Source organism: Corylus avellana, chromosome 4 (assembly GCF_965113065.1).
Source record: "Corylus avellana chromosome 4, dhCorAvel1.hap1.2, whole genome shotgun sequence".
Lineage (NCBI taxonomy): Eukaryota > Viridiplantae > Streptophyta > Magnoliopsida > Fagales > Betulaceae > Corylus > Corylus avellana.
Genome location: NC_142493.1, coordinates 32511408 through 32537433, shown reverse-complemented (window position 1 = coordinate 32537433; position 26026 = coordinate 32511408). Strand labels below are relative to the sequence as shown.

Genomic DNA, 26026 nt, shown 5'->3' with positions numbered 1-26026 from the left:
ATTTGTTTGTGTGAAACATTTTCCTTTTTTTTAAAAAGTGCTAATTGTCTCCTTAAACCATTTTTTGCTTCATCCGCAGCCCCTATTTGTCATCTCTCTCTTCCTCGCAACTCAAATTATATGAAAACTAGCTCATAACCCGCGTTATGTGTGGGATTCTTCGTTATAATTTAATTTTAAAATCTTTATTTATAAAAAAAGACATATAAAAATATATCTCACATCTAATTTTAAAAAAAAAGAAAAGAAAAAAAGACAAAAATATATGTAAATATTGTACTTTCATCATAGGTTAAAAAAGATATATAAAAATATATCTCACATATTTAAATAAAAAAAAAACATTTAAATTTACACACCAGTGTATAGTACTAAACATAGTGACACAAAGTTACACAAAACATTGCATGGATGTATAAATCACAAAAAATATATATTACTATCACACTTAAATTTTATTTTAATCAATAAAAATTAAAACATATTCAAATATTTGTTCCCGTATGTGTAATTTATAACAAAAAGAAGTATAAAGAAAAACAAAATAGCAAGAAGGAAATTTGAATTCTAGTTATTAAAACATTAATAGAAAATTAGAAGAAATTTGTGATGATATTTTTGTGATACCTATTTTATTTCAATACAAATAAAATTCATATAATTATGAATATTTAAAAAATAATACATAGCAAAATAACAAATCTTTTTTTTTTAATAAATACAAAATAAAACAGAATATTTCACTCAATATTTAATTCAATCAAATAAATCATTTCACGTCATGTTTAATGCTTAATTATCTCTTTTGTGTTTTGAAAGATTTTTTATTCATTTTCTAGACAACAATCAAATACATTTGTGTCTTATTTTGCTTTCAAAAGCAAAAAATTCTAAAAAATATTCAAGTAAATCATACAAATGAAAAAATAAATTCCATAAAACCATTCAAATGAATTAAAAAATATGACTCTAGATTTTAATTTATTCCATATAAATTAAAAAAAATGTTAAAATATTTGTTCTCATGTGAGTAGTTTAAAATGAAAATAATAGCAAGAAAAAAAACATGTGGATTTTGATTATCAAAGCATTAGTTTTTAATATTATTAGTCTGATACCTATTATATTTCAATGAAAATTAAAATTCATACAATTCTAAACATTCTAAAAAAATACAAAGTAAACTAAACAAAATATTTTTTTATGAATACAAAATAAAGCAAAATCTTTCACTAAACCATTAACGCAATCAAATCAATCCTTACATAAGGTGCAATGCTTAATATTTCTTTGGTGTTTCGAAAGTATTTATGTTCAATTTGTACTAATTAATCAAATAAATGTTTGCCTTGTTTTGCTTTCAAAAGCATAAAAGTTCAAAAATGGTCGAAAATTGACTAAATCACATAAACAAAACAAAAATTCCTGTAAAACATAAGAGCCCTTATTTTAGTTTAATTGATATACATTAAAATATGTTTAAATCTTTGTTCGTATAAATATATATAATTTTAAATGAAAAGTATATATATATATATATATATATATAAGAATATATGAATTATAATATAGAAAATTAGTAGGAATATTTAATATTTTTAGTGCGATATCTATTGAAAAAACATATTAGCACTTTGGAAATCCGTTTCCAATTTCCTAGCACCAAATCCTATATATTGTTAAAAAAATCCTATATATAGTTTTTTTATATATAGTACTATATACTACGATATATATATATATACTACGATTTTTTTTTTTAAGGAAAAAAAAAAAGCAAGAAGAATACATGGATTATAATATAGAAAATTAGCATGAATATTTAACATTTTTAGTGTGACATCTATAATATTTCAATACAAATCAAACGCATATAATTTTGAACATTTGAAAGAAAAAAAAAATACAAAGGAAAATAAACACTTTTTTTTAAAAAAAAAAAAAAAAATTTGTTCCTATAGGTATACATATGTAATACATGGTTTAAAATGAAAAGTATAAAGAAAAAAAAAAAAAAAACCTTTTAAAAAAATGGGCTATATGTTGGATTTTTTTAATTTTATTTTATGACTTATATGGCCAATTATGAGTAATTAATTAATGTAGTATGTTTTTAAATTCTAAATGTTGTCTTTATAGAGAAAACCTTTTATCAGGACCATCCTATTAACACCCATTTTACAGCTCCCAATTAATAACCGACACATAAGCAAAAACATAAAAAGTGCACAAAAATAAGTTGGACCAAAATACACTAGATTTTAAGGTGATAAAATCTCTAAAGAGTTAACCTTCCTCTTCTATGTCTTAGTTTTTAATCCAAAAACGAGTTTTGAATCATTAGAAACGGGTTTTAGAGCATTAAAAATGAGTTTTGAGGCGGGTCACAGCCGGCGGGGTTTGAGGCGTTCACCGCCGGCCATACCCGTGGGTCCGGCGAGACCCACGGCGTGGGTCTGTGGGTCTCGCCAGACCTGCGTGGGTCTTGCTGGACTCACGTGGGTCCGGCCGAACCCACGGCGTGGGTCTTGCTGGACTCGCGTGGGTCCGGCCGAACCCATGGCGTGGGTCTGGCCAGGGTCTTGTCGACGGGTTTTTTTTTCTCTGATTTGGTGTGATTATTCTCATTTTTATTTTTTGCATTTTTCTTAAATTTGATTATATGTCACATAGTAATTGGAAGTTGCAAAAGTGGTGTTATCAGGATAGACCTGATAGTAGGGGCTCTCGTCTTTATATAGTTTTGGAAAGTAATAAATTCTGAGAAAATAATATCATACATTAAAATTTTGAAGTTAATGAAATCACATATAAAGAAAATGATTGAAATATAATTAAATGCTCTTAATTAAATCTAATTTAATGACCGGTTCACTCTTAAAAAATCGGTTCAAAAATTATACATTAAAAAACCAATTTAGCCTTTTAAAAAAAATGAGTTCACGGCACAAGTTGCAATTCTAGATTATCTCTAAGAGTGATTCGGTTATTTTATATATATGACTATAAAAATATTTGGCAATTTTTGATACTAACCAAATGCCAAAAAAATGTTTCTTACCATTTTCAGGGTTGCACACAAACAGAAGGGGACACTGTAACGCGGGGGGCGCAATAATTGCAAACATTAGAACATTCAAAAACACGTTGCAAAAAAAAGAGAGAAAGAAATGGAAGTTAGAAGAGGAGTAAACATAGTTTCCTTTTTTCATGTAAGTAACGAATATCTGGGATACCCGAGCCCTAAAATGGATGGTTAAGATTTAAAGGGTAATGAATTAACGGTGTAAATGAATTCACATGCACTATTTTAATTTTTTACACCATTTTTCATTTATTTTTTTGTTGTTGGTAGGCGTGGTTGCTTAATTTCTAACTCAACAAAAACCACACCGTTGCAAACATTGCGGGACATTGGTAAGTCTCAACCATTTCGTTGTTAGTTATGAGAAATGAGAAGCGGCCAGCTTACTTAAGTTGCTAAACATAGATACAAAAGCTGTTTAAGCGTTAACTGCATGAGGTTCCCCATTCTTCCCGGCTTATGCTTCTCCAACTTCACTAATTCATTTCTTTTCCGTGTCATTCTCTATGGCCGTTGTATTTATACGTTTTCATGTATTAAATACTGGATTCTTCGCAAGCAAGCCAAGAGAACCCTTTCAGTTGTGGGTTCCATCTGCTAGAGTTTGCCGGAACACCTCGACCTTCACCGGCAGTAACCAAAAAAGAAAAGAAAATTACAACACGAAAAGTCGTACACGTTGACTTGACATATATGAATGCAGAAGCAATGGCAGGAGTTCAAAAGAATTTGTTTGGGCTCTTGTTTTTTGTCTCATTCTCTCTAATAATCCCGACCCTTCACGCCAACATCGGTAATCAATCCGATGAATACTGGAAGCTCCGAGAAGAGAACGCCCAAAAAGCCAACCTCGAGGCCTTTCATTCACATCCCGAGGAAATCACCAATGACTTCAACTCTCATGTCAACAAGTACGTCTCTGTCTATTAAATTACAATTGACTTTTAATTCAATAATAATTTTAAAAGATATGTTAATTTTTGAAGGACATGTGAAAGACATTTCAGTTCCAAATCAAATTATGATATGATGCATAACCTTTTATTGAGAAATTTTTAACCATATATATAATTAACAAAAATTGGCGTGTAGGGTTCTGACGGGGACGAACAGCACAAGAAGAAACTTGAGAAAGTACAAGGGACCATGCTTGGCGACCAACCCAATTGACCGATGCTGGAGGTGTCGCCCGAATTGGGCCCAAAACCGCAAGAGGCTGGTCAAGTGTGTCCTTGGGTTCGGGCACAGAGTCACCGGTGGAAAAAATGGTCCATTCTACGTTGTGACCGATTCCTCCGACAACGACATGGTGAATCCAAAACCGGGAACCCTCCGGCACGCGGTTACCCAGGAAGGGCCCCTCTGGATTATATTTGCACACAGCATGATAATTAGGCTGAATCAGGAGCTGATCATGACGAGCGACAAAACCATTGATGGTAGGGGAGCCAATGTGCGCATATCCTTTGGTGCTGGCCTCACCCTCCAATTCATCAAGAATGTCATCATTCATAACATTCATATCCATGACATTGTCTCCGGAAATGGCGGGCTTATCAGGGATTCTCAAGGCCACGTTGGTTTGAGGACCCAGAGTGATGGTGATGGTATCTCCATCTTTGGCTCATCCAACATCTGGATTGACCATGTTTCCATGTCCAACTGCCAAGATGGCCTAATTGATGCCATCATGGGATCAACTGCCATTACCATATCCAACTGCCATTTCACCCACCACAATGAGGTAACCTATAATATTTAATTCCTCTACGTACGCACATTTTTTCACCATACTAGATTTCACAAAGCGCTTCCTTTTATATGGGTCGAATAAAGCTCAAGCTTTCGCTGATGGGTGTGCGTGGCCCCAAAGCCCCAAAACCCCAAAGCTCAAGCTTTCGGGAGTCAAAGCCAACCACCCGGGTTGAGGAATGACAAAAAACCCATTTATGATTAGTACACTAACGAATGTGAGATGGGTGATTTAGGTGATGTTATTTGGTGCAAGCGACAGCTACTCCGGCGACTCGATAATGCAAATTACAGTTGCCTTCAACCACTTCGGGAGGGGATTGGTGCAAAGGATGCCGAGGTGCCGATGGGGATTTGTTCATGTGGTTAACAATGACTACACTCACTGGCTAATGTATGCCATTGGTGGTAGCAGCCATCCGACCATTATCAGTCAGGGTAACCGATTCATTGCTCCTCCAAACGGCTTTGCTAAAGAGGTATATAATATATATATATATAATTTCTTTTTGTCAAAATGGCATGAAGGTAATTAATATAAAAATAAATAATTTTGGTTTGTGATGTTGGTGAAGGTGACCAAGAGGGACTACGCGGAGGAGGGTGTGTGGAGTCAGTGGACATGGAGATCGGAGGGAGATCTGATGTTGAACGGAGCATTCTTCGTTCAATCTGGGAAGCAACTTGCAAAGAAGCCATACTCGAGGTTGGAAATGATAAAAGCGAGACCAGGGACATTCGTCAAAAGACTCACGCGCTTCGCCGGCACCGTCAACTGCAAACCCGGCAAACGTTGTTAGCGTTTTCCAAATTTCTTTTTATAGATAATAAAAAACTTAGCCTCGTTTCTTTAGGCGAGGATGAGCATCATATATAACAGAACGCCTGTAGTTGTTGTAGTTGCTATACATCATATATATATTGTTTGGAGAAGAAGGGAAAGCAAATCAAAGTACTTATGGGGGTCTGACAAAGATGGAGATCATCAGCAAGAAAAGAACATAAATTTCCGCATGGCTAATAGCGTTTTCTGGGTGCTTTTCCATTGATTAAAAGCAGAAGAAGCAATATGGTTCTATGTAAGCTTAAAGCATGCAGGCATATGTATGTCTCGCATGCACTCTCTATTCTGTATGTGTGTTAAAAATTTACAATATTAACAAAATCACATATATATGTTATATATATAAGTAAATGCTTATGCATGCTTCAGGGGTATTATGAGAGTAGAAGAGAGTGCCAGAAAATGATGGTTTTTGTTAATGTGTTTTAGAGAGTTTTTGTTTGGATTGAAAAAAGGTTCTAATATGACCTTGAAAGCTATTTTTGTATTTTTATAATTAGTGTTTTGTGCTTGAGTTGTTTGTTAACTTTCTTTGTGTTTGAGATTCAATGCATGCAATTTTTAATTGAGATAAAGGTGAATTGTAGAATTAATGATCTAGACTTCTACTTTGATATTTATCACTTATTCAAAAAAGTTAAACTAATAATAAATTAATAATTAAAAGTTACTATATAATAATGTGTTGGTGTTAATTACTTTAACTAGTTTAAATAGCTCTTGTATCGAAAAAGAGAAATGCTAGGTGTCCAATCTCCTGATTCTAAGTGCATGAATATTATTTTTTAAAAAAGTAAAAAGAAACTGGTCCATATTTCTTACCTAATTTTTAGAAAATAATATTAACTTAGGAACATGAGAACTAGCATTCCCCAACTAGATATGGTTTAAAAAAAAGGTTAAATACTAAATACCCCACTGGGGTTTGATACCTTTATTTTTACTCCCTTGGGGTTTCATTTTTATTACAGAACTCCCCTGGAGTTTTGATAAAGGACCAAGTTAGTCCATCCGTTAGTTGACCGTTAGGACTGACACTTGGACCAATCAGATGTTGACACGTGGCACATATTTAATTTTTTTATTTATTTATTTTTAAATTTTTAAAAAAATGTATTTTTTTTTTAAAAAAAAATTGGTGGTGGCTCGGCCACCCCCATCTAGCCGGATGGGGGTGGCCGAAACCACCCCCAATGGCTCCAAGGGGGTGGCCGAGCCACCCCCAAATGGCCAAGAGCCACCCCCAATTTTTTTTTTTTAAAAAAAAATTTTATTTTAAATATACATTTTATTTTAAATTTTTTTTAAAAAAAAATTAAATATGTGCCACGTGTCAACATCTGATTGGTCCACGTGTCAATCATAACGGTCAACTAACGGATGGACTAACTTGGTCCTTTATCAAAACCCCAGGGGAGTTCTGTAATAAAAATGAAACCCCAGGGGAATAAAAATAAAGGTATCAAACCCCAGGGGGTATTTGGTATTTAACCCTTAAAAAAAAAAGGTAAATTTTTTTTTTAAAAAAAAAAAAAAAAAGAAGAGAGAAATGCTACAGTTCTTTCTATTCTCCTAATATTCTCTTGGTTAGTTCTACATGGATATTATTTTTTAAAATAGCAAAAAAAAAAAAAAAAAAAAAAAAAAAACTTACCTCACTAAACCAAAAACAATATTCACGAAAGAAACAGAACGGTAACATTCCTAAAATTTTTTTAAAAAAAAAAGCATGCTAAGGGATTCATAGGAAATGCCGCGGTGGAACCAACTCCATTTTGCCTTACCCAAAACCTATTGACGGGTCCAGTCGCAATCAAACCCGTTGCCAAACAAGCGTCAAATATCAACTGTAATTGGACGAAGGATCCTAGGCATAAGCAGCAGCAAAATTAGTAAATGACGTGCCATGTTGTCTCTTAATTGCAGAGACTGATTCGTGTCTTCGTCTTTATCTCCAAAAAAACAAAAATAATTTGGTTTTATAGGTAGGATAATCCAAAAACCCATTTTGTTCTCTTCGTTTGTTTATCTGCCAAAAGTTTTTCCTGGATATATATTCCATTGTCGTAAATAAATTATCCCAAGAATCTATATAAGTTTCTACCGCATTCACACCGGCCAATCAAAGGTTATTGTGACTTAATTAATTAGTTCAAATACATATTTAGGTGATCAAAAACTACTCGCGTCAAAAAATTTAATGAGCCGTCATTCTAAAATGACCAGCAAGTTACCATAGCAGTTTCTTATAATTCTCGCTCAATAAAGAACTAATGTAAGACTTAATTGACATGAACACATTTATAATTTATCTATTCAATGTGGGGTCGTGGAGAGGATCCTCTCAATTTCACTCGAAATAAGGGAATTATGCTATATAAATAGTGAAATGCTACCTGTTATTTGAGTCTTAGGTGAATATTATTTTCTAAAAATCAGGTGCGAGAAATAAATACACATTTTTTTATTTTTTAGAAAATAATATTCACCTATATAGGACTAGGAGAACACTTAACATTCTTCAATAAATAAAGAGAAATAATTAGTGTCAATAATTTGTTTATATTCTCCTATAAATTTAATAGATTAATCATTAAATTATATGGTTCACGATTCACCATTGACTTATATGAGATTTACAGCAGCAATGAACACAAACCATCAAATGATTCCTCTCTATTTTAAGATTGAAATATCCTATTCCCGGGCATTCACACGCTTATTCGTAACCTAGAGTGAAGTGGCTCGAGACCATTGGCTTAGAAAAAATAAAATAAAATAAAAACTGAGGAGCTTGAAATTTTTGAAGTCCGATTATACCGATGTTTTGCTGAAGTTTACCCCCTACATACATGGAGTCGGATAATTTTGTTTCGACCCAGATAGTGAGTTCTTCGCCGTCTAGAAGGAAGCAGACATTTCAAATTTGTCTCAAATGAAAGGGAAATCATCGAAATATTTTGTCGTGTGACTTGAAGCAGTATCAACCAAAAAAAAAACAATGGCATAAGACAACATATTGCACACATATATAAACATCACTTGCACTTGGTTTATCAACATCAAGCAATAAAAGCAGTAGTTGCCTGCCGTTTTCTGTACACTGAGAGACAAAAATCAGAAATGGAGATGACCCCTGCGACTGCGAAATATGGTTTGGGCCCAGGAGCGCTTCGCTTGCGCATGATTAATGAAGGTGATGCTTTGGCTAACAAATGCATCAAGAGGCGGCGGAGGGAATCCCCTGTGCCTGCAATAAGCTGCAATAATGAAGGTGAGCAGCAACAACAACCTACGACGACTACCACTACTGGCGTCAAGAGAAGTTCAAGATTTCGTGGGGTCAGCAGGTAATTCGATATTAAAAATCTATACCTTTAGACATGCATGCATGCACATACATGCTTCAAATATATATTGCTTATAATATGTGCCTCAACACAGACATAGATGGACTGGACGTTTTGAAGCTCATTTGTGGGATACGGGATCATGGAATCCAACCCAGAGGAAGAAGGGAAAGCAAGGTACACAGCTTAATTCACCACTTGTTTATATATATATATATATATATATATATATATATATATAGATGTTCTTCTTGATTATTTGCTTACGCCTTCTTTGATCTACTCTTTGCACATTGGAATTGCTGGCATGGCATGGAGCAATGTACCTAGGTGAGTGCTTTTATTTGTTAAAGTAATGATTAAGTGATTAAATTTACTTCTTTCTATTCGCTTAAGATTTTGGGACAACTGGTAGTTTAACATGGTATCAGAGCCAAAAGTTCTGAGATTAAACATTGACTCCATCAATTCAACCCTATTTAAATTAAATTAAATATTTTACGTGTTGAGCATCACCTGTTAAAAGGAAATTTGATCCAACACGTGATGGAGCATGTTAACTTAATGATTAAAAGATTAAATTTACCTCAGCTTAAGCTTTTGGGATAACGAGTAGTTTAACATTATTGCTCATTCAAACCATCTTTGCTTTCTATAGGGACTCGATTTAGAGGCCACTGACCTTTATTGTGATGTTGCTAATCAGGGGCTTATGATGAAGAAGAATCTGCTGCAAGAGCAAATGATTTGGCTGCCCTCAAGTATTGGGGAGCATCAACTTTTACAAATTTCCCGGTAACATGAATTTGGGTATCTTTCTTTCATTCATTCATTGTGTCTTTCTCCTATGAAGTCTTTTCTCAACTCTGGTAGTCTCTGGTGTGATATTCTTGCAGGTATCTGAGTATGAGAAAGAAATAGAGATAATGAAGACTGTATCAAGAGAAGAATACTTGGCCTCTTTAAGAAGGTACCTGATCATCCCCCTAAGAAGTAGTTTATCAACAAGCTTTCCAATAATATATATACCATGAATGCAATTGGCTTTTCTGTTCGTTTTTAGGAGGAGCAGTGGTTTTTCAAGAGGTGTATCCAAGTATAGAGGAGTTGCAAGGTAAAATAACTTTCGACATGCAATGATATATTGTGGTATTTAACCTTTTTAACAGGGAATTAACCAATTCAATATTCTTGGGTTGAACTTTTTGACCAACTGCAGGCACCATCACAATGGAAGATGGGAAGCAAGGATAGGGGGGGTGTTTGGAAACAAATATCTCTACCTTGGAACTTACAGTAAGTTTCACCCATCTGAATTGTATATTTTTATTTATTATTATTTTTTTGGTGGTTGATAGGGTTGCATTTGTGTTTCCCAAATCCCTAATCATAGACAACCCATGATTAGACTAAGTACATTTAATGATTCTACGTAAATCAAATTAATAATAGAGTATAGAGATCCACAACAATTATCTGTCAGTTTGGGCAAATAATGTAAGAGACCTTATATAAGACTCACTCGTCCTAGTGTTCTTTTAATATTGTGGTACTAATTAACTTCAATCAATACTCAATAGGATAATATTTGTTGTGGATCCAATTCCAAATTAATGGTATCAAAAGTGTAGGGCTTTGCAATCTCACAGTGGTAGGGTGATGTTGCCTACATTGCTAGTAATTTAACAATAATTGTGAGAGGATTCATATAAAATCCACCTATCTAAATAAATTTTGAACTACTCAGCCACCTATCAGAATAGATGGGTCTCACATGGAGTTTCTCACAGTTACTATCCAAATTGTTATATCAATTCAACTAGGTTATAATTGGTCATTTTATGTTTTTGCATGTACTCAAGAGGAGGCTGCTCATGCTTACGATATCGCAGCAATAGAGTATAGAGGCACTAATGCAGTAACAAACTTCAACTTGAGCACATACATTAGATGGCTAAGACCAGGTGCCAATTCTCTTGCTTCCCAAGAGCCAAAACCAATTATAGAGCCCCAGCCTCGGACAATGTCCTCTAACCCCATTTCAAGTGGGGTAACAACCAATCAACAATTCATCTTTCACTCCAATACCTTGACAGTGGATGCCAAGGACAATACCCTCAGAAAACAGGAAGTTTTTCAAAGTGAAACTAGGTCACCATCCCCAACTGCACTTGGCGTTCTCCTAAGATCTTCACTGTTTAGAGAGCTAACAGAGAGGGCTTTGAATAACACCGACATGGAAGCCGAAGAGAATGACACCAAATTCCCTGTGCATACAATCAACGACAATGGGGTTGGAGGGATTTTTCACAACGAAATTGGTAATCTCGCCTACATGTGTTCTACCGATGACAATCCATTGCCTGGTCTAATATCACCGCAGGAAAGCACTTTGCATCTTATCAACTCCCCTGGAGACTGGAATCGTACCTTAAGCGTCCCTCACTAGTCACTAACAACGCAACAATTCTATAAAAGCTTTTACAAAATTTAAGCCCAAGTAACATGTAGTTTCTCTTTCAATTAGCATAAAAAAGAAGGGCAAAAGTTTTTTTGAAAAAAAAGAAGGGCAAAAGTTGTGTACCGTATATCGCACGCGTATGAAATAAGGCGTGTATATAAATACCACATGAAATAAAGTGAATGTATATATTCTAATGAAATAGAAAAAAACCATTTTATGGTCCAAATAAAATTTCGCTGCTGTACAAATTACAACATAATAAATATGACGTAACACCATTTAAATTGTTAAATTAACAAAATAAAAACTTGAATTACATTCTTCGTGCAAAAGATCAGTACTACACTACTACGTCTAAAATTTTGAAACGTGCAGCATTAAGGGGTCAGTGTAGCCCGACCAATCCAAAAACCCCACCCACTTCAAATCGGCATGCCAGTTTTACCAAATTTCAATTACCATTGTTTTTAACTTCTTTTTGCGTCGTGATTTGGGAAGGTAGGCTTTTATATTTCCATCGAGAAACCCCAACTCACAAACTGTGAACTAAATTGCCATCCGTACAACCCCAGCCATTTGAGCATATCACGAGATGGCCAGAAAAACAAATCTCATCCATGATAAAAATATGTATAATAAAATAATAATAAAATAAAAAAGTCTCTAGCACATGTAAAAGAAGATATGGGCCAAATCTCATGTAGATAGGTTGAAATTGAGTTGGCCTTTCAGCAGTGCCTGAGATTATTTGGACACCCTGACGGAATTGTTTTATTCTGTCCGATGTTATATAGAAACAAGCTTAACAGCACTGAATAGGCTGCATCAGAATCCATCCGCGTGGTATTCCAAACCAAGAAAAAATATATATATGCATATAGAAATTAACGACATCCCATCAGTAACGACTGATGTGTACATCAAACTTGAACAATCAAACCATATTGACCATCAACTGAGTACATAGAGGAGAGTCATATGATAGGTAGGTTACCATCGAGTCCAGAATATTGTACTCAACACTTGGTAGAAAGCGCCCTGCAAAGTTCAAGTGGTATAAGCACAATTGAATAAAACTATATAGAACAAATCTGTCAAATTTCTCCAAGGGAGAAGAGAAGTAGAGAACAAAAACTGTAAGGAGTTGCGCATTGGCAGATTTTATGGCATTATCTCTAACACAAACAGAATAGCTAAACCTTATCTACCCCATTATACTATTGCCTTCCGGCCCAAAAGTCATTATAACCAGTGAATCTACTAACCCTACTACTAGAATGTCTATACTATATTCAAAAAGATAATGGTCTTTGAAACTGGATCTATGGCTAAATAACCTTATCACTCATTAAAATAGGGAATGAGTTAGTTCACAAACCAGGCAGGCTGGAACCATAAAGCTATGTGTACCTTTGCTCTCAGTGATGAATATGTGTTTCAAGCATAAATCTACTATGAACGTCAACCAACTTAGCTCGAGAAACAACGACATGCATATAAAGGTGCAGGTTTGGCACATAAGATGCTCTAAAACAGGAACCTCAAAAAATAAATGTGGACAATGACCGGGTTTGCTAATGAAGCACAACACAAGGCCTCAGACATGGCATAACTAAATCAGAATATGTGCACTTAGTCAATTGGCACCACCTACTTACAATAAACTCTTCTCAAAAAGTGAATTTTGTGGTGACCCATTGTAAAGAGGGACTTGAAGTGAGACTGAATCAAGAGCATGAAATTGCTGCTCACTTGTTAAAAAAGAAAATTGATCTTCAAAGTAATCTGAGCAAAAGTATCGATTCATTTATTTATTTCAGTTTATCATTATATTTCATTTTGTCCCCCCTCTCTTTCCCCAAGGAACTACTGCTCTTGGGAAAAACGACATCAACCTTGACACTGAAAGCATAATGAAGAATTCAATACAAGCTATACAGTGATTAGGATTCCTAAAACCCACTCATTCAAACAGGATACTAAGAAATGTGGTTCTAAAATGAACAGAAGTAGGTATCAATCGCCTAGCTCACAAAAGCACACAATCACACACATTCAAAAGCACGTGTTCTTGTCCAGAAAATGCACTCTGATGAAACGATAAATTCAAACCTCAGAAGGGGTCTCGGCTGTTCTTCCAACCTATCAACACCATCTTGCACAATAGCATCTGATGCTGACCTATCCATACCTCCGGCCATAGTGTCTGCAATGTCCTTAAGACCCTACAAGCAGATAAAATGGCATAAAGTTCAAACAAAGAGGACACATCTTACCAAAAGATGCATATAATCAATTACTCAGGAATACAAATTCCATAGCTGATGTCAAAAGGCATTATAAAGCCCTGAAAAAAATCAGGACTTGAGAGAGAGAGAGAGAGAGAGAGAGAGAGAGAGAGAGGAGCATTTGCAACCACATCAAGAGAAAGAGTGTCATCAAAAGAGAGATAAGAGAGCATTTAAATGAGAAACTTGATGGGCCTGTCCCATTATAATGTAGGAACAGAGGAAAAAATTCCACAAACTAAAAAGTGTAACCATATGAGAAGTGTCTTCACTTAAGAAACTTATAGATAGGCAGGTCATGTTGTCAGTGAGGACTTGCAGACTAAGCAATACGTGATAATCAACTGGATTAGGGGATTTGAATCACTGAAAGTCTGAATCCCTATCCCATGTTTCACATATTTCAATTTTGTTAATTCAGCAACCAGAAGAAACAGAGTACATAGGAAAGAACCTTCAGACTTGGAGCTTCTGGATACGTGAGTAAACTACGAGATTTTCCATTAAGTTTAAGTTGCTCCTGCAAGATGTTAACCAAACAGTTAAATTAGCTCTGTAAGAAAGCCCATAGAGATGAGACTACAATTATGCAATAAGGAAAATGTTAAAGACAGCATTATATACTCTATATCACCTAAACATTAGTGATTGTTCCAAGTAACAAAAGATTAATCCATAACCACCAAGCACATTATACATTCTTTAAAACAATAGGGAGATAGCATCAGATGCCATTACTGCCACTTTAAAGTGTGGCATGCAATGAACACGAGTGACAGGAACATTGTTACCTTTGGTTACAATACCATTTATTATCAAGTAGGATGGATGCATTTGAAATAATCAACCAATTGGGGGAGCTCAAAAAAAAAAAAAAAAAAAAAGATACCAGCTCAAAAGTTAACTCCAAATTATATTTAAACAACTACTGGCTCCAACCTTCAGAACTTCAGGCATTATCCCCTTCTTTCCATCAACAAAGTTGCACAGGTACAGAACACCAAGATTTGCAATATCCTGTCACCATAAAATAATGTCAGCATCTCCTCAAGCTGATACATATGCAAATACAACTGTAAGATTAACAGCCAATACCAGTGCAAGTCACATATCTGTGGTGATTTATCCTCACAGTAGTAAGTTCAAAATACCAGCCACAATACAACTATCTCAACCAAAAATGAAATACACCTCACTGAAACTTGTAAACCAAGACATCACTCAACTTACCTTTTAAGTAACATAAATCTGCTCTGTTATGTATCTCTGAGTTCGTTAGAATGGAACACATCTAGCCCATCCATGGGATATCATAATTTTTCAGTACTCAAATAACCCAAAAGGCATCATTGCAACTTCCTTTTATTATTTTTAACCAAAAAAGAAGTTATAATAAAAACTTCAATTGCCACAACTTGGTTACCTGGTTTCTTCCCCACAAATACACCCCCCTCCCCTTAGCCCCACCTTTTTCCTCTCTTCTCTTCTTACTAACCAAATGAATTTCAACTTGAAACAACAAATACTAACATGTTTTGCAAACAAAATTCGTCATCAAACCAGATTACCACTATAGGCATATATTTCTTCCAACCATAAATACACCTCACTTTTAAAAATAGATTATAATTGCTTGTTATCCCTTTTTTCCTCTTACTGGTTAGGATTTTAATTTTCCACGCTAGGACAAAAATTATAAACAGAAAATCTCAGCAAATGTTATAGCGTAGAATAGAAATTCTTTATTTATCTGTAAAGATATGGCTTCTCATATAAAATGAGGATATGTATATGTATATGTAATCACGTGTATAAATACACACACACACACACACACATTATTAGATATAAAGTCTTACCTGTTTTCCTTCCAGCGTACCTATCTTCCCATCCTGAAACAAAGAAACTTAACATTACAATCAATACAATTTTTTTTTAAAAAAAAGCAACATATATGAAATTATTACTACGGTGTCCCTTTCTTCTGGAGATCATGAAAGATAAATATATGAGAAAACCTTTTCTTCTTTTTTTTTCTTGGAAACAAATGGCGAAAGAAGAAATCTTGAATCGGGGCAAAGAGTGGGTAGTAGAGATGACACACTACAAAAGATCACTAGTGCAAACGCCACCACACAACTGACACCACCAAAACAAACTTCATGAAAAAAAACTCACCAAACCTTCCACCAGCCTCTGTAAGTCATTCAAGTCATAGCCAATGTCACAAAGAGATTTTTGAACTTCAGCGACCTGTTGCACAAGTTTAAACCATATTAAAATGACAATGCAAATAAAACATAGAAATGAGAATTACCTACCATCCATGTTCGAATGAATAAAAGACAGTATAACGATACTGGAAAGTACACAACTGATCTCCATTCTCCATGAATATATCATCAGAATCAGCTCTAGACGACCCATAATATTGGAAAATATTGTACTTTGCTGATTTTACTCTAGGAACTAAGAATAACAAAATCATAAAAACCTCAAAGCACATACATCATTCTTAATTAACTTGGACATCTCGTTCTGCTTTTCCATTTTATCATCCAAGTTTGCAATTCGCTGCGTCAAGTGCCTCTTTGTTGCCTGTCCAATAGAAGAATTGTTGAAACACAATGAAAATTTGTAGAAAACAATTAAAAATATAAAATAACATCTAAAAGAATATTGCCTCATTGAACTTAAAGTATACAATAATAACTAGCTGAATTTTTATGTATGGCTGCCAAGATTGAAGGTAAAAGAGCAACTCTGTTACCTCAAATTTTCATTCTTTTGAGGTTCCCAAAGTTGACACACATAAAACACAATTCACATGCGCACAGACACCCTGATATTTACTTTACAATACCGGAGAATGAACACTCATCAAAAGGAAAACAAACAGCGATATCAGAGAATGAAAAAAATGCACCCAAAGTATAAATGGTCAGAATAAATATCTTTTACACTGTATTGATGCAAACAATGGCAGATAAGTTCAAAAATATCCAAACTATTGGTCACAGCTATGGACAAGCTTGTTGCTCCGACATGCATCTAACATGGTAATAATCGAACAGTAAAAGAGGTTTATTAATAAACGGAAATATAAAGCAGGTTTTTAAAGCCTTTGAAATATCACAAAACACTTTAAAACTGTTCATCAAGATCTCAAGACTTGACCTATCAATACCATCGAAACAAAACATGCACAATGGTGTCTAATCCATGCTTATTTTTTGAAATTACCTATAGTAGTCTAAGAAAAATTATTTAAACCGAAACTTACAGCAAGAGCCTCTGACACATTCTCCAGATGCTTTGTCAAGTTTGAAACAGCACTAGCCATATTCCGCTTTGTCACATACATAAGATCTGAGAATGAAAGACCCTAATCATAAAAGAAAAGGGGAGAAAACAAATTAATATCCATAAAGCACGTACAATGGTCTCAGAATCCCACCCAAAAAAAAAAAAAAAATTGAGAATCAATTCGTCAAAACAATACAATCACACAAAATGTGAATACATGAAAAATTGGTCAAAATGCAAATATCTTTACCAGAAGTAAACTAAACAAAATAATTAATAAGCACATCTAGATACCTTCCACCACATGTAGCCATAGCCCAATGCCCCCAAGGTAGCAGCTGGAACTACAAGAGATGTCAAGTTACCTGGAAAAAGACACAAAGAGGGGGTAAAATTAAACAACAAAGTCCCAGCTAGAATACACTTCATAAGCATCAGAAAATGCATAATTCGGTAATAATGAGCAGTTTTCCTAACTTATAACAAAAAGAAAAAGGCATAATGCATGAGAATCACTTTGTCATATCCAAAAAAAAAAAATGAAATAGCCGTAGACGATAGACCATATAAAGGAATTGTTTAGGTATATGATAGAGGATACCAATTTGGCCACCATTCCCATTCAAAACAGTAATATGCCGTGCAGAGGCTAATTGTCGAACCTCCATTGCCAATCGTCGCACCTACAAAATAGTCAAGTAAGATTCCAGCACACTGCATATCCCAGTTCCTAAATGCCCTTTAGCAAGTAAAAAAAAATTCAATCGTTGTTTTATGAAATTTTCATCTTCACATTACCTGGGCCGCGATGGCATCAGAATCACCATCTGATTGATCCCCAGATTTTTCCACTCCCTTCAACAATGACTGCCAATGCAATAGGGTAATCCACGTTATATATATATATATATATATATATATATCATGAAGGTTATTCAATTGTGGAAAAATTTCCCCACATAAACTATATAGTTCTCATTAATTTCACAAAAAAAAAAAAATCAAACAGTCAACATGATTCACTAAAATCTTTTCAATTTTACAACTCAAAATTTAAATAATCATAATAATAATGAAACTGAAAAAATAAAAAACCACAAAATAATACCTAATAGAAAAACACAAATACAAAAAAAAAAAAAAAAATTAAAAAAAAAAAAAAAAAAAACAAATTCAGAGTACGAGTAGCAAGCGGAACTAGATTTGACGGAGCAGTAAAATCAGCACAATACCTGAAGCTCGCCAAGCAAGTCCGAGAATTTACCGTTCTTGATCAGGATCGTGCTAGTGTATCCTGCATAAATAAAAACAAACTCAGAGATCAAAATAGCTCACAACTGATAGAGATTTTTTATGTATGGCCCGGCTGGAAAAACAGACAGCACCTGCTCCGACTAAGATCAGGACCCGAGATAAACCCATGCCGGTTTGCAAAGCCATGGCTGAGTTTGGTGACTCCAAAACCTAAGATGAGAGAGAGAATTTGTATAACAACGCCGAGTGAGGACAGGGTTTCCGGGAGAATGCGTACGCTGGTTGGTGACGATGACTCTTTCTATAATCAGATTCTTAAAACGACGGCGTTATACATAACCGACTTCGTTTTGTTTTCTATTTATAGAAGGAGACGTACAGCTGGTTTTTTTATTATTTAGTTAATGTATTGTTTAGGGCTGATCCTCATTCGATGAAAGAGTCCAACTAATATTGGGTTATGATTTTGGGCCGATTTTTTTATTGGCAAAGTCAATGGGTCTTGGCTAAACTTCAGCTTTAATTTTGACTACCCCTCTCACGTTGTTTTGGGCCATTGATGCACCTTGGGCTTGGAGGGTTAAATCACTTCATCAATAACTTACACACTTGATGAACTAAAAGCCAAGTTATATGTCTTTTTTAGAAAATGTTACGTTTTTAAAACTTCTTTTTTTGTCCCTTTAAAAGTGATGTGAATTTTTAAATTATTTTTAAATTTAGAATAAATTATTATTGCATTTTGATTTAATGGTAATTTTAAAAATAACATTGCCTTTGGAAGGACAAGAGGAGGACAAAAGTCAGTCTTCCTTTTAATATTACTTTTTCTTATCTACCCACCAAGCTATACACTCTTCAAGAAAAAATGGTGTCATATAACAGTTTTTATTTATTTTTCTTCTCTCTGTCGTTGGAAGGACACTATCCATTATTATATAGGGGTGTCAAAAATTACTAGGAAACCGGAACCGGAACTAGGAAACCGGAAGCTAAGAAACTAGGGAGTCGGTTTCGGTTGCAAAAAAACCAAAAACCGAGGACCCCGGTTCTAGTCCCAGTTTTGGGCACCTGGTAAAAACCAGGAAACTGGAACCGGGTGCATTTATATATAATAATAATTTTTTTAATATTTGATATATATATTAAATTAATATACAAAAGAGCCAATGCCTCTATAACAGTGCTTTTTCTTTGATGACGCCAAATTGTTATTTTTTCCTTTGGTATTAAGCTCACCCAGTTTAATTAGTAAGAAAATAATGAATTTGATTTGGGGTTATTTTGAATTTGAATTAGTTTGAACGAATTTTTGGGTATTTCATCTCACTTACTTTTTGTATAATGGTGTAGATTTACTGTTAGGCCTTATTCTTTCTTTGTCATAGTTAAATTAAGAGGGTTATTTGTGTCTTCTCATCATTTATATTTCCCTTCTTTCTTTCTTTTTTTTTTCTTCCTCTTCATCCTCCAAGAGCCTCCTCTCTCTCCTCATTTTTTCTTTTTCCATTTTCTTCTCTTCTCCCTCTTCTTCTCTCATCTTTCCTCCGATTCTCTTCTTCCTCTCCACTTTTTGTGTATGGTATGGATTTGTTTTGGTTAGTTTGCTTTTGTGTGCTTCATTTTTTGAAGATTTACTTTTTGTGCTTGATGATTTTCTTGGTGAGTTTTGTATTAGTGAGTTTAGCCGAATGAATTGACAGTTCTTCAAAGATAAATTTTTCTTTCCTTTAAACTTTAGGTAATTGTCAATTTGATATTAAGGTGATTAAATGGTTATGAATCACGAGGTTTCATTTCAGAAAACAATTTTTTCATGAGGTTTCAAAAAAAAAAAAAAAAAAAACATTTTTTTTAAAAAAGGGGTTACTGGACCAGGTAAAAACTGGAATCGGCTGGTAATCGGGATCCCTGGTTCCGGTTTTCCAAATTCAAGAATCGGGGTACCCCGGTTTTGGCAAAAAACCGAGAAACAGGACCAGATTAACACCCCTACCCTTATATAAGGAGGATCAGTCCAAGCCTTAGGACTAACACAAGATCATCATAAGATAAATATACAAAAAATAGAGAAAGAATGAAAAAAAAAAAACGATTTCCCATGAATGCTAATCCCATGAATGCCATTTCACAAAACGATTTCCAAACTAAATCAAGGTATAGAAAACAAATGCCTTATGGCCTTTTCAGCTTGACTCACTCTAATGAATTTAGGCTTGAAAGATTGCCCATCTACCAGTTGTCACCTGATAACAATCAAAAGTGTACCAAAATATATTGAGAAATGCTACATACTTACTCTCAAACTTTTTGTTGTGGCACTAAAAATCACCATAAAATTTTGTATCTAGTGATGATTTTTAATACAACACGTCAAAAAGTGTGAGTGAAAGTGTGTAACGTTTCTTAGTATCACACGTGTCAAGTATGGTGAGATGTACACACGCAACAATCTTTTAGAAGAGATGGCATGGCTATTTGCTGGCATGGCAACATGACTGATTTGGATGGAAAATTGACGACAATTGTAATTCGGTAAACATGCAAAACTCGAGTAGTAAAATTGATATTTTTAAAAATTCAAACAGCATTTTGATAAGGCTGCAAGCCAAGGTAGTAAAATTAGATTTAAGTTTAACCCAATGGTAAAAGGAGGTGTGAAAATAACACTGTTCTATAATTATTGAAGGTTCAGAGACTTACAATTGAAATTGTCATAAGAGAATTGGAGGAAATGAGACCTCAAAAGCTCTGCAATTGTTAAACTGCTCCGTTAATAGTAATCAACAAAAAATTTGCACCAATGACCATCAATGATACTACCCGGGTAGCATAGTTTCAAGCTTGGAGATTCTAGTCTATTTATGATAATCAATTTCTTGAGGCCGGTTTCAATCGATGACAAATTATAACTAGAACATGATAAAATAAGGCATGATTATTGAAATGATCATAGATCACAAGAAGATACAGTATAAGTGATTGAAACCATTGAGAGGTACACAGATAAAATAGACTGCACAAAATTTAAGAATTTACTGAAGCTGCATTGATCCAAAAAAACAGTTCACTGCTTTATTTCTTCAGATTGAGGATTAATCGTCGAGGGATTTATAATTCTTCGGGGGCATGTCCGAATATTGTGCCCTTTTTCTTGGCAAAACTGGCAAGTGCATGTTCTGCTTCCAGTGGGAGAGCCTGTTGTGGCATGAGTACCACTCAACTTTACCCCAATCACTTGAGGGCAAGTCCTGCGATTGTGGCCGCTTTGATGACATATTCTGCAACGATGATTCCTCTTAATTGTGTTTCCCTGATTGCTTGACCTTGACTTTCGGCAGGTTCTTCTGTTATGACCCTTTTCTCCACATAACCGACACTTGAATCGTCTACCTATCAAACTATCCTTAAGCTCTGGACAATAGTGTCTCCTGTGTCCCTCACGTCCACAGTTTCTACAGTAAAATTGTACTCCTGCATCAGAACGAGAAAATTGTTCTGGGTCATTAAGTATTTTAATGCAGGTTACTCATCCGAAGCCTAGGCCTAGCTGTAATGAAAGGTATAGTTGAGCTGTCAGCAGTTAACTTCGTGGTATAAAAACAGACCTTTCATGGCAATGCTCCTCTTGCGACGATTTTCTGGATCACTAAAGAAAGCTTTTAAAGCTTCAGAAGCGCGCCTTCGTGCTGCAGCTGTTCCTTTGGCTTTCTATACACATAAAATTTGATATAATTTACAGCAGAGATTTTGCAATGTCAACTATGTTGGAAATTAAACATTCAATAAACTTCCCTTCCAGCTTACCAAAAGAATAAATTAGTATTTTTATTCAGAACAAAGCACTGCAACATTCATGTAAAACTATTATCTTATGCAATATATGAAACTCTGGAAATCCAGAGTTATGAATCAAAACATTTGCATACCTTAATTGCAGCCACTCTTTGTGCATGAAGTTTAGGATCACGATGTATGATCTTCATTCTCTTGCTAAAAAGGCCTGTTTTGGCATTGAGACTCTGCAATCATCCAACTAAACCAAGAAGATTAAATTCATGATCCTATCAAAATCTATAAATTTATGGAATTTAGTGAAACAATGCATGATGAGGAACATATGCAAACAATATTTGCATGTAGGACCTAGCCTCATCACAATAAATGGTAGCAAGCCTAGTTTATGGTAATCATGTTAGGTGTTACATCATATGAAGCTTTAATTGCAGAGCCTGTTAGAGTCTGCATCCAGTCAGGAAAGGAGACATTGAACAATTTATCTACAAACTTACAAAGAATTGTTAATTCAAAGATCCTTCACTTGTCCCACAAATAATAATCACCCATTTAACTCGTTCAAAATGCTAGATCGGAGCTACAGCTTAAGTATACAGGAAGTACTCAAAATCCCCAACCACACAAGAATGATGAGAAACAAAATGGACCACGATGAAATTGTGATTTCAGTCGTATGTAGTCAAAGCATTTCAACATGGTTAAGGTACCTAATACCTATGATTCTACATACTCACCCTTAGTGTCAGATAACATATCAATATGCAATATAAAACAAATGCATGCCATGTTTTTGTATATGGGTGTGTCAGATAACAATATGAATATGCAACATAAAACATATGCACGTCATGTTTTGCATAAGCAACATGTCAGGTAAGGTTAAGCAGGCAACTAACTTTCAGTGATCGACTGATTTTTAATCCAACTTCAGGAGGTTGTGATTGGTAAACACGCTTTGATTTCTTCTTCATGCCCAGCTTTATATCTAAGCTGTCAACTTCATCATCTTCCTTTACTTTGAGTAGAGACCTGGGTGAAAAGCAAAAGTTGAAAGAGTCAGCATTAAAAACCTTAATGTATTCATTAAAAAACAAAGAAACATTTGACATATACAAGCAAAAACAAGAATGTTTCAAAACTACTTTGTATCATCAAAAAGTAGCTCATTGTGCAGTATATACCACGGTTAATAAGCAACTGTTTAACATTACTATTTCATAAAGTATAACACTTGCTTCTGAGGGATAATAGTAATACTTTAATAGTAATCATGAGAGCTTTTTATCAATTACTATAATTAAGTAGCCACGCTGTAAAGTGTAAACTCTATCACCAGGGTTGGATCAATCTCCTTTACAACGGCATAAACATGATAGAACTCCTGGAACAAGTGACTTGTAGGAATACAACAGGCTTAGCTTTCCATGTGGCATTGGTTTATTAGAGCATGGAATGCACCATATGGTCCATTTTTTATAGTAGGAACACAAGATAACCATGTAAGAAGCACTTCAACCTTGTCATTCAGTATTACAAGCCTTGTCTTTTAAGCATAAATAGAACTTGTTCAATTCAATTATTAAAATGCAGACAACATAAAAAGTTCTTCTTTCCCAAACGGCAAAGGTATCGGAGTGGATTATAGACCATTATTAGACCTACTTAATAAGAGCATGAAGCATGAGAGAAATGAAAGTGGCAATTAAAAAGCAAGAGTCTAGTTTCTACGTATGTATTTTTTAGATTATTTGTATTTGTGCATAAGTTACAAATAAGTATAAAAAATCATTTGCAAAGTAGTTAGTTCTTCATCAACAACGGATGACCAAATTAGAAAACAGTGTTAGATTAGAATATGCGCACTGACAAGTGACAGCAAAGACATGGGGATAATATGAATTTGATAAAACAAAGAGTGCGCAATAAAAAGAGGATATGAAAAAGTTACTTGGAGCGAACTTTCTCCCATGGTCGTTCATCAATCGCCTCTTCCCATATGACGCAATCACCCAAACATTGTTGACAAGTCATTATGCCCTGTTGTCAATGGGACCAAAGAAATCAGTGGAAGGATACAGAAGTATTTTGTCTTTCCACAAAACCAATTTCCTCACTGCTTCATAACCATAACAAATAATTGGCACAATCCCAACAAGAAGTGCATTAGCGAGTTTCTTGAGAATAACATACAGAAATTAAAACTATTTTTTTTACTGCTAAGTTACGCACCCATTCCTATTGCATTATGGTTCAATTGCAACTTATACTTTCCAGGTTCAATTATTGAGAGTGACAACCTTCATGCATAGATGTTGAAGGTTAGAAACCATATCCAAATCTTCACTCCCAAGACCTTTCTTCAGCGAAACCAATACTAGGTAATGCCTTTTAAAGTTACTTTAATTAAACTACTACATAGCTTCTTGATTTGATATGTATATACTCTCCTTAAAGGAATATCAAAGAAAAGAAATAATCAAATAGAACAATTCACTTTTATCTTAAATTAACAAAACTCTCCATAAAATTGTAGTGCAAGCCACCCCCATGTAAATATCGATCTGCAATTAATTAAAAATATGGCTCCAAGAGCATATACCTTCCCATTACATTGTGAACAGTCTAATCTGGTCCTCTCTATTCCACACTCTGTACAAGGAGTATAACCTCTACCCCGGCAACTTGGGCAGGGTAGCTCTCTGATGTACTGCCCATTTGGTCCAAACCAGGAACGTGGAGTGGGTGCACCAGAACCATCATTCCTGAAATTAAATTTAAAAATTACATACATATTAGACTGAAACAAAAGGAAATACCATGGCTGATTGGACCAACTTCATATAAAACTTTTTTCCACCAAAAAGAAATACGATCAATTAAGCTATTTCAGTATAATGATACTGAGCCAAAATGCCTAAGATCCATATTTGCTCGTTTTCTTTTTCTTTTTTAAGGTAACAAAACACATGAAAAAGTTTGAGTCTTGTCCCCAAAGCGATTCTTTTTTTTGATAAGTAAAAATGAAATACGATAATCGTAAAATGTCCATGAATGGAATATGATAATCGTAAAAAGTACATGAATGAAAGCGTTCAAAACCTCGGTTTCGGAGCGACATCGATCCCGAATAGCTCTTCCGAGGGATCATAACGCAACTGTGCCACAATCATGAAAAAAGAAAAAAGTGAAAACAAATCAGGAAACTTGTGCCAAAACTGAAACAAAAACAAAAATCAAAGAATTCCAAATTAAGCTTTACAGCATAAACAGCTAAAGAAGTGCCGAGAGAGAGGGAGAGAGAGAGAGAGAGAGTACCTGGCTTTGTTTGGGAGTTGGAACAGAATCGTCGCCCGTGGAGGAGGAAATGACGCTTGGGACGAAGCTAGTCTTTCTCTTGGAATGGAGGAAAATAAAGAAGCGCACGTTCTTGTGCCTCCATTGAGGTGCCAGAATTCGAAATGAGGAACAGAGCGAGGACATTTCATACGTACAATTCAAAGAATAAGACGAAAGGAAAGAAGCAAGGGAGACTGAAATGAAGATTTCTTGCACAATCAAAAGAGCATCATCTATGGAATGCAAACGGATTGAGCGTGAAAGAGTCTTCTGAATCAGCAAGATCCAATTGAATGGTGGTACTTCGGTGTTTATAGAGCGTGTGGTTATTATAGAATCAGTAGAGGCCACGCTTGCTCTTGTTTCTATCCACGCGTGTGCGTGCGTGTTTGTGGCTGAGGACAACGCCACAACTTCAAATCAGTGGCATTGTGCAAGATCTATTGCAAGAACTTTAACGTAAAAAGTCCTTCCCACAGAAAAAAAAAAATATATATATATATATATATATATATATACATGCACAAAAGGAGGAACCTTTGCAATTGA

General features: G+C 34.8%; 4 protein-coding genes across 4 annotated transcripts; 2 read left to right on the top strand and 2 right to left on the bottom strand.

Annotated features, from left to right (window-relative positions):
• Positions 1-3674: 3674 nt before the first annotated feature.
• Positions 3675-6044, top strand: LOC132177045 (pectate lyase-like). The gene is made up of 4 exons (XM_059589254.2): positions 3675-3996; positions 4178-4829; positions 5074-5316; positions 5413-6044. Exons 1-4 carry the CDS (start codon positions 3779-3781, stop codon positions 5635-5637), a joined length of 1338 nt encoding a protein of 445 aa, XP_059445237.1. The 5' UTR covers positions 3675-3778; the 3' UTR covers positions 5638-6044.
• Positions 6045-8804: 2760 nt separating this feature from the next.
• Positions 8805-11480, top strand: LOC132178437 (AP2-like ethylene-responsive transcription factor At2g41710). Its single transcript, XM_088515711.1, has 7 exons — positions 8805-9031; positions 9126-9208; positions 9738-9826; positions 9928-10001; positions 10095-10145; positions 10251-10327; positions 10885-11480. The coding sequence occupies exons 1-7, from the start codon at positions 8805-8807 to the stop codon at positions 11478-11480; spliced, it is 1197 nt and encodes a 398-aa protein (XP_088371837.1).
• A 700-nt stretch (positions 11481-12180) lies between these two features.
• On the bottom strand, positions 12181-18670 carry LOC132179107 (uncharacterized). The gene is made up of 13 exons (XM_059591748.2): positions 18475-18670; positions 18322-18383; positions 17888-17956; positions 17691-17772; positions 17384-17454; positions 17067-17168; positions 16292-16381; positions 15962-16036; positions 15643-15675; positions 14723-14800; positions 14238-14303; positions 13608-13720; positions 12181-12533 (listed from the first exon to the last, which is right to left on the bottom strand). The coding sequence occupies exons 1-13, from the start codon at positions 18527-18529 to the stop codon at positions 12512-12514; spliced, it is 918 nt and encodes a 305-aa protein (XP_059447731.2). The 5' UTR covers positions 18530-18670; the 3' UTR covers positions 12181-12511.
• A 2601-nt stretch (positions 18671-21271) lies between these two features.
• On the bottom strand, positions 21272-25870 carry LOC132178869 (zinc knuckle (CCHC-type) family protein). The gene is made up of 8 exons (XM_059591442.2): positions 25457-25870; positions 25241-25296; positions 24741-24903; positions 24090-24178; positions 23038-23170; positions 22273-22365; positions 21952-22054; positions 21272-21817 (listed from the first exon to the last, which is right to left on the bottom strand). Exons 1-8 carry the CDS (start codon positions 25619-25621, stop codon positions 21411-21413), a joined length of 1209 nt encoding a protein of 402 aa, XP_059447425.2. The 5' UTR covers positions 25622-25870; the 3' UTR covers positions 21272-21410.
• Between the last annotated feature and the right edge of the window lie 156 nt (positions 25871-26026).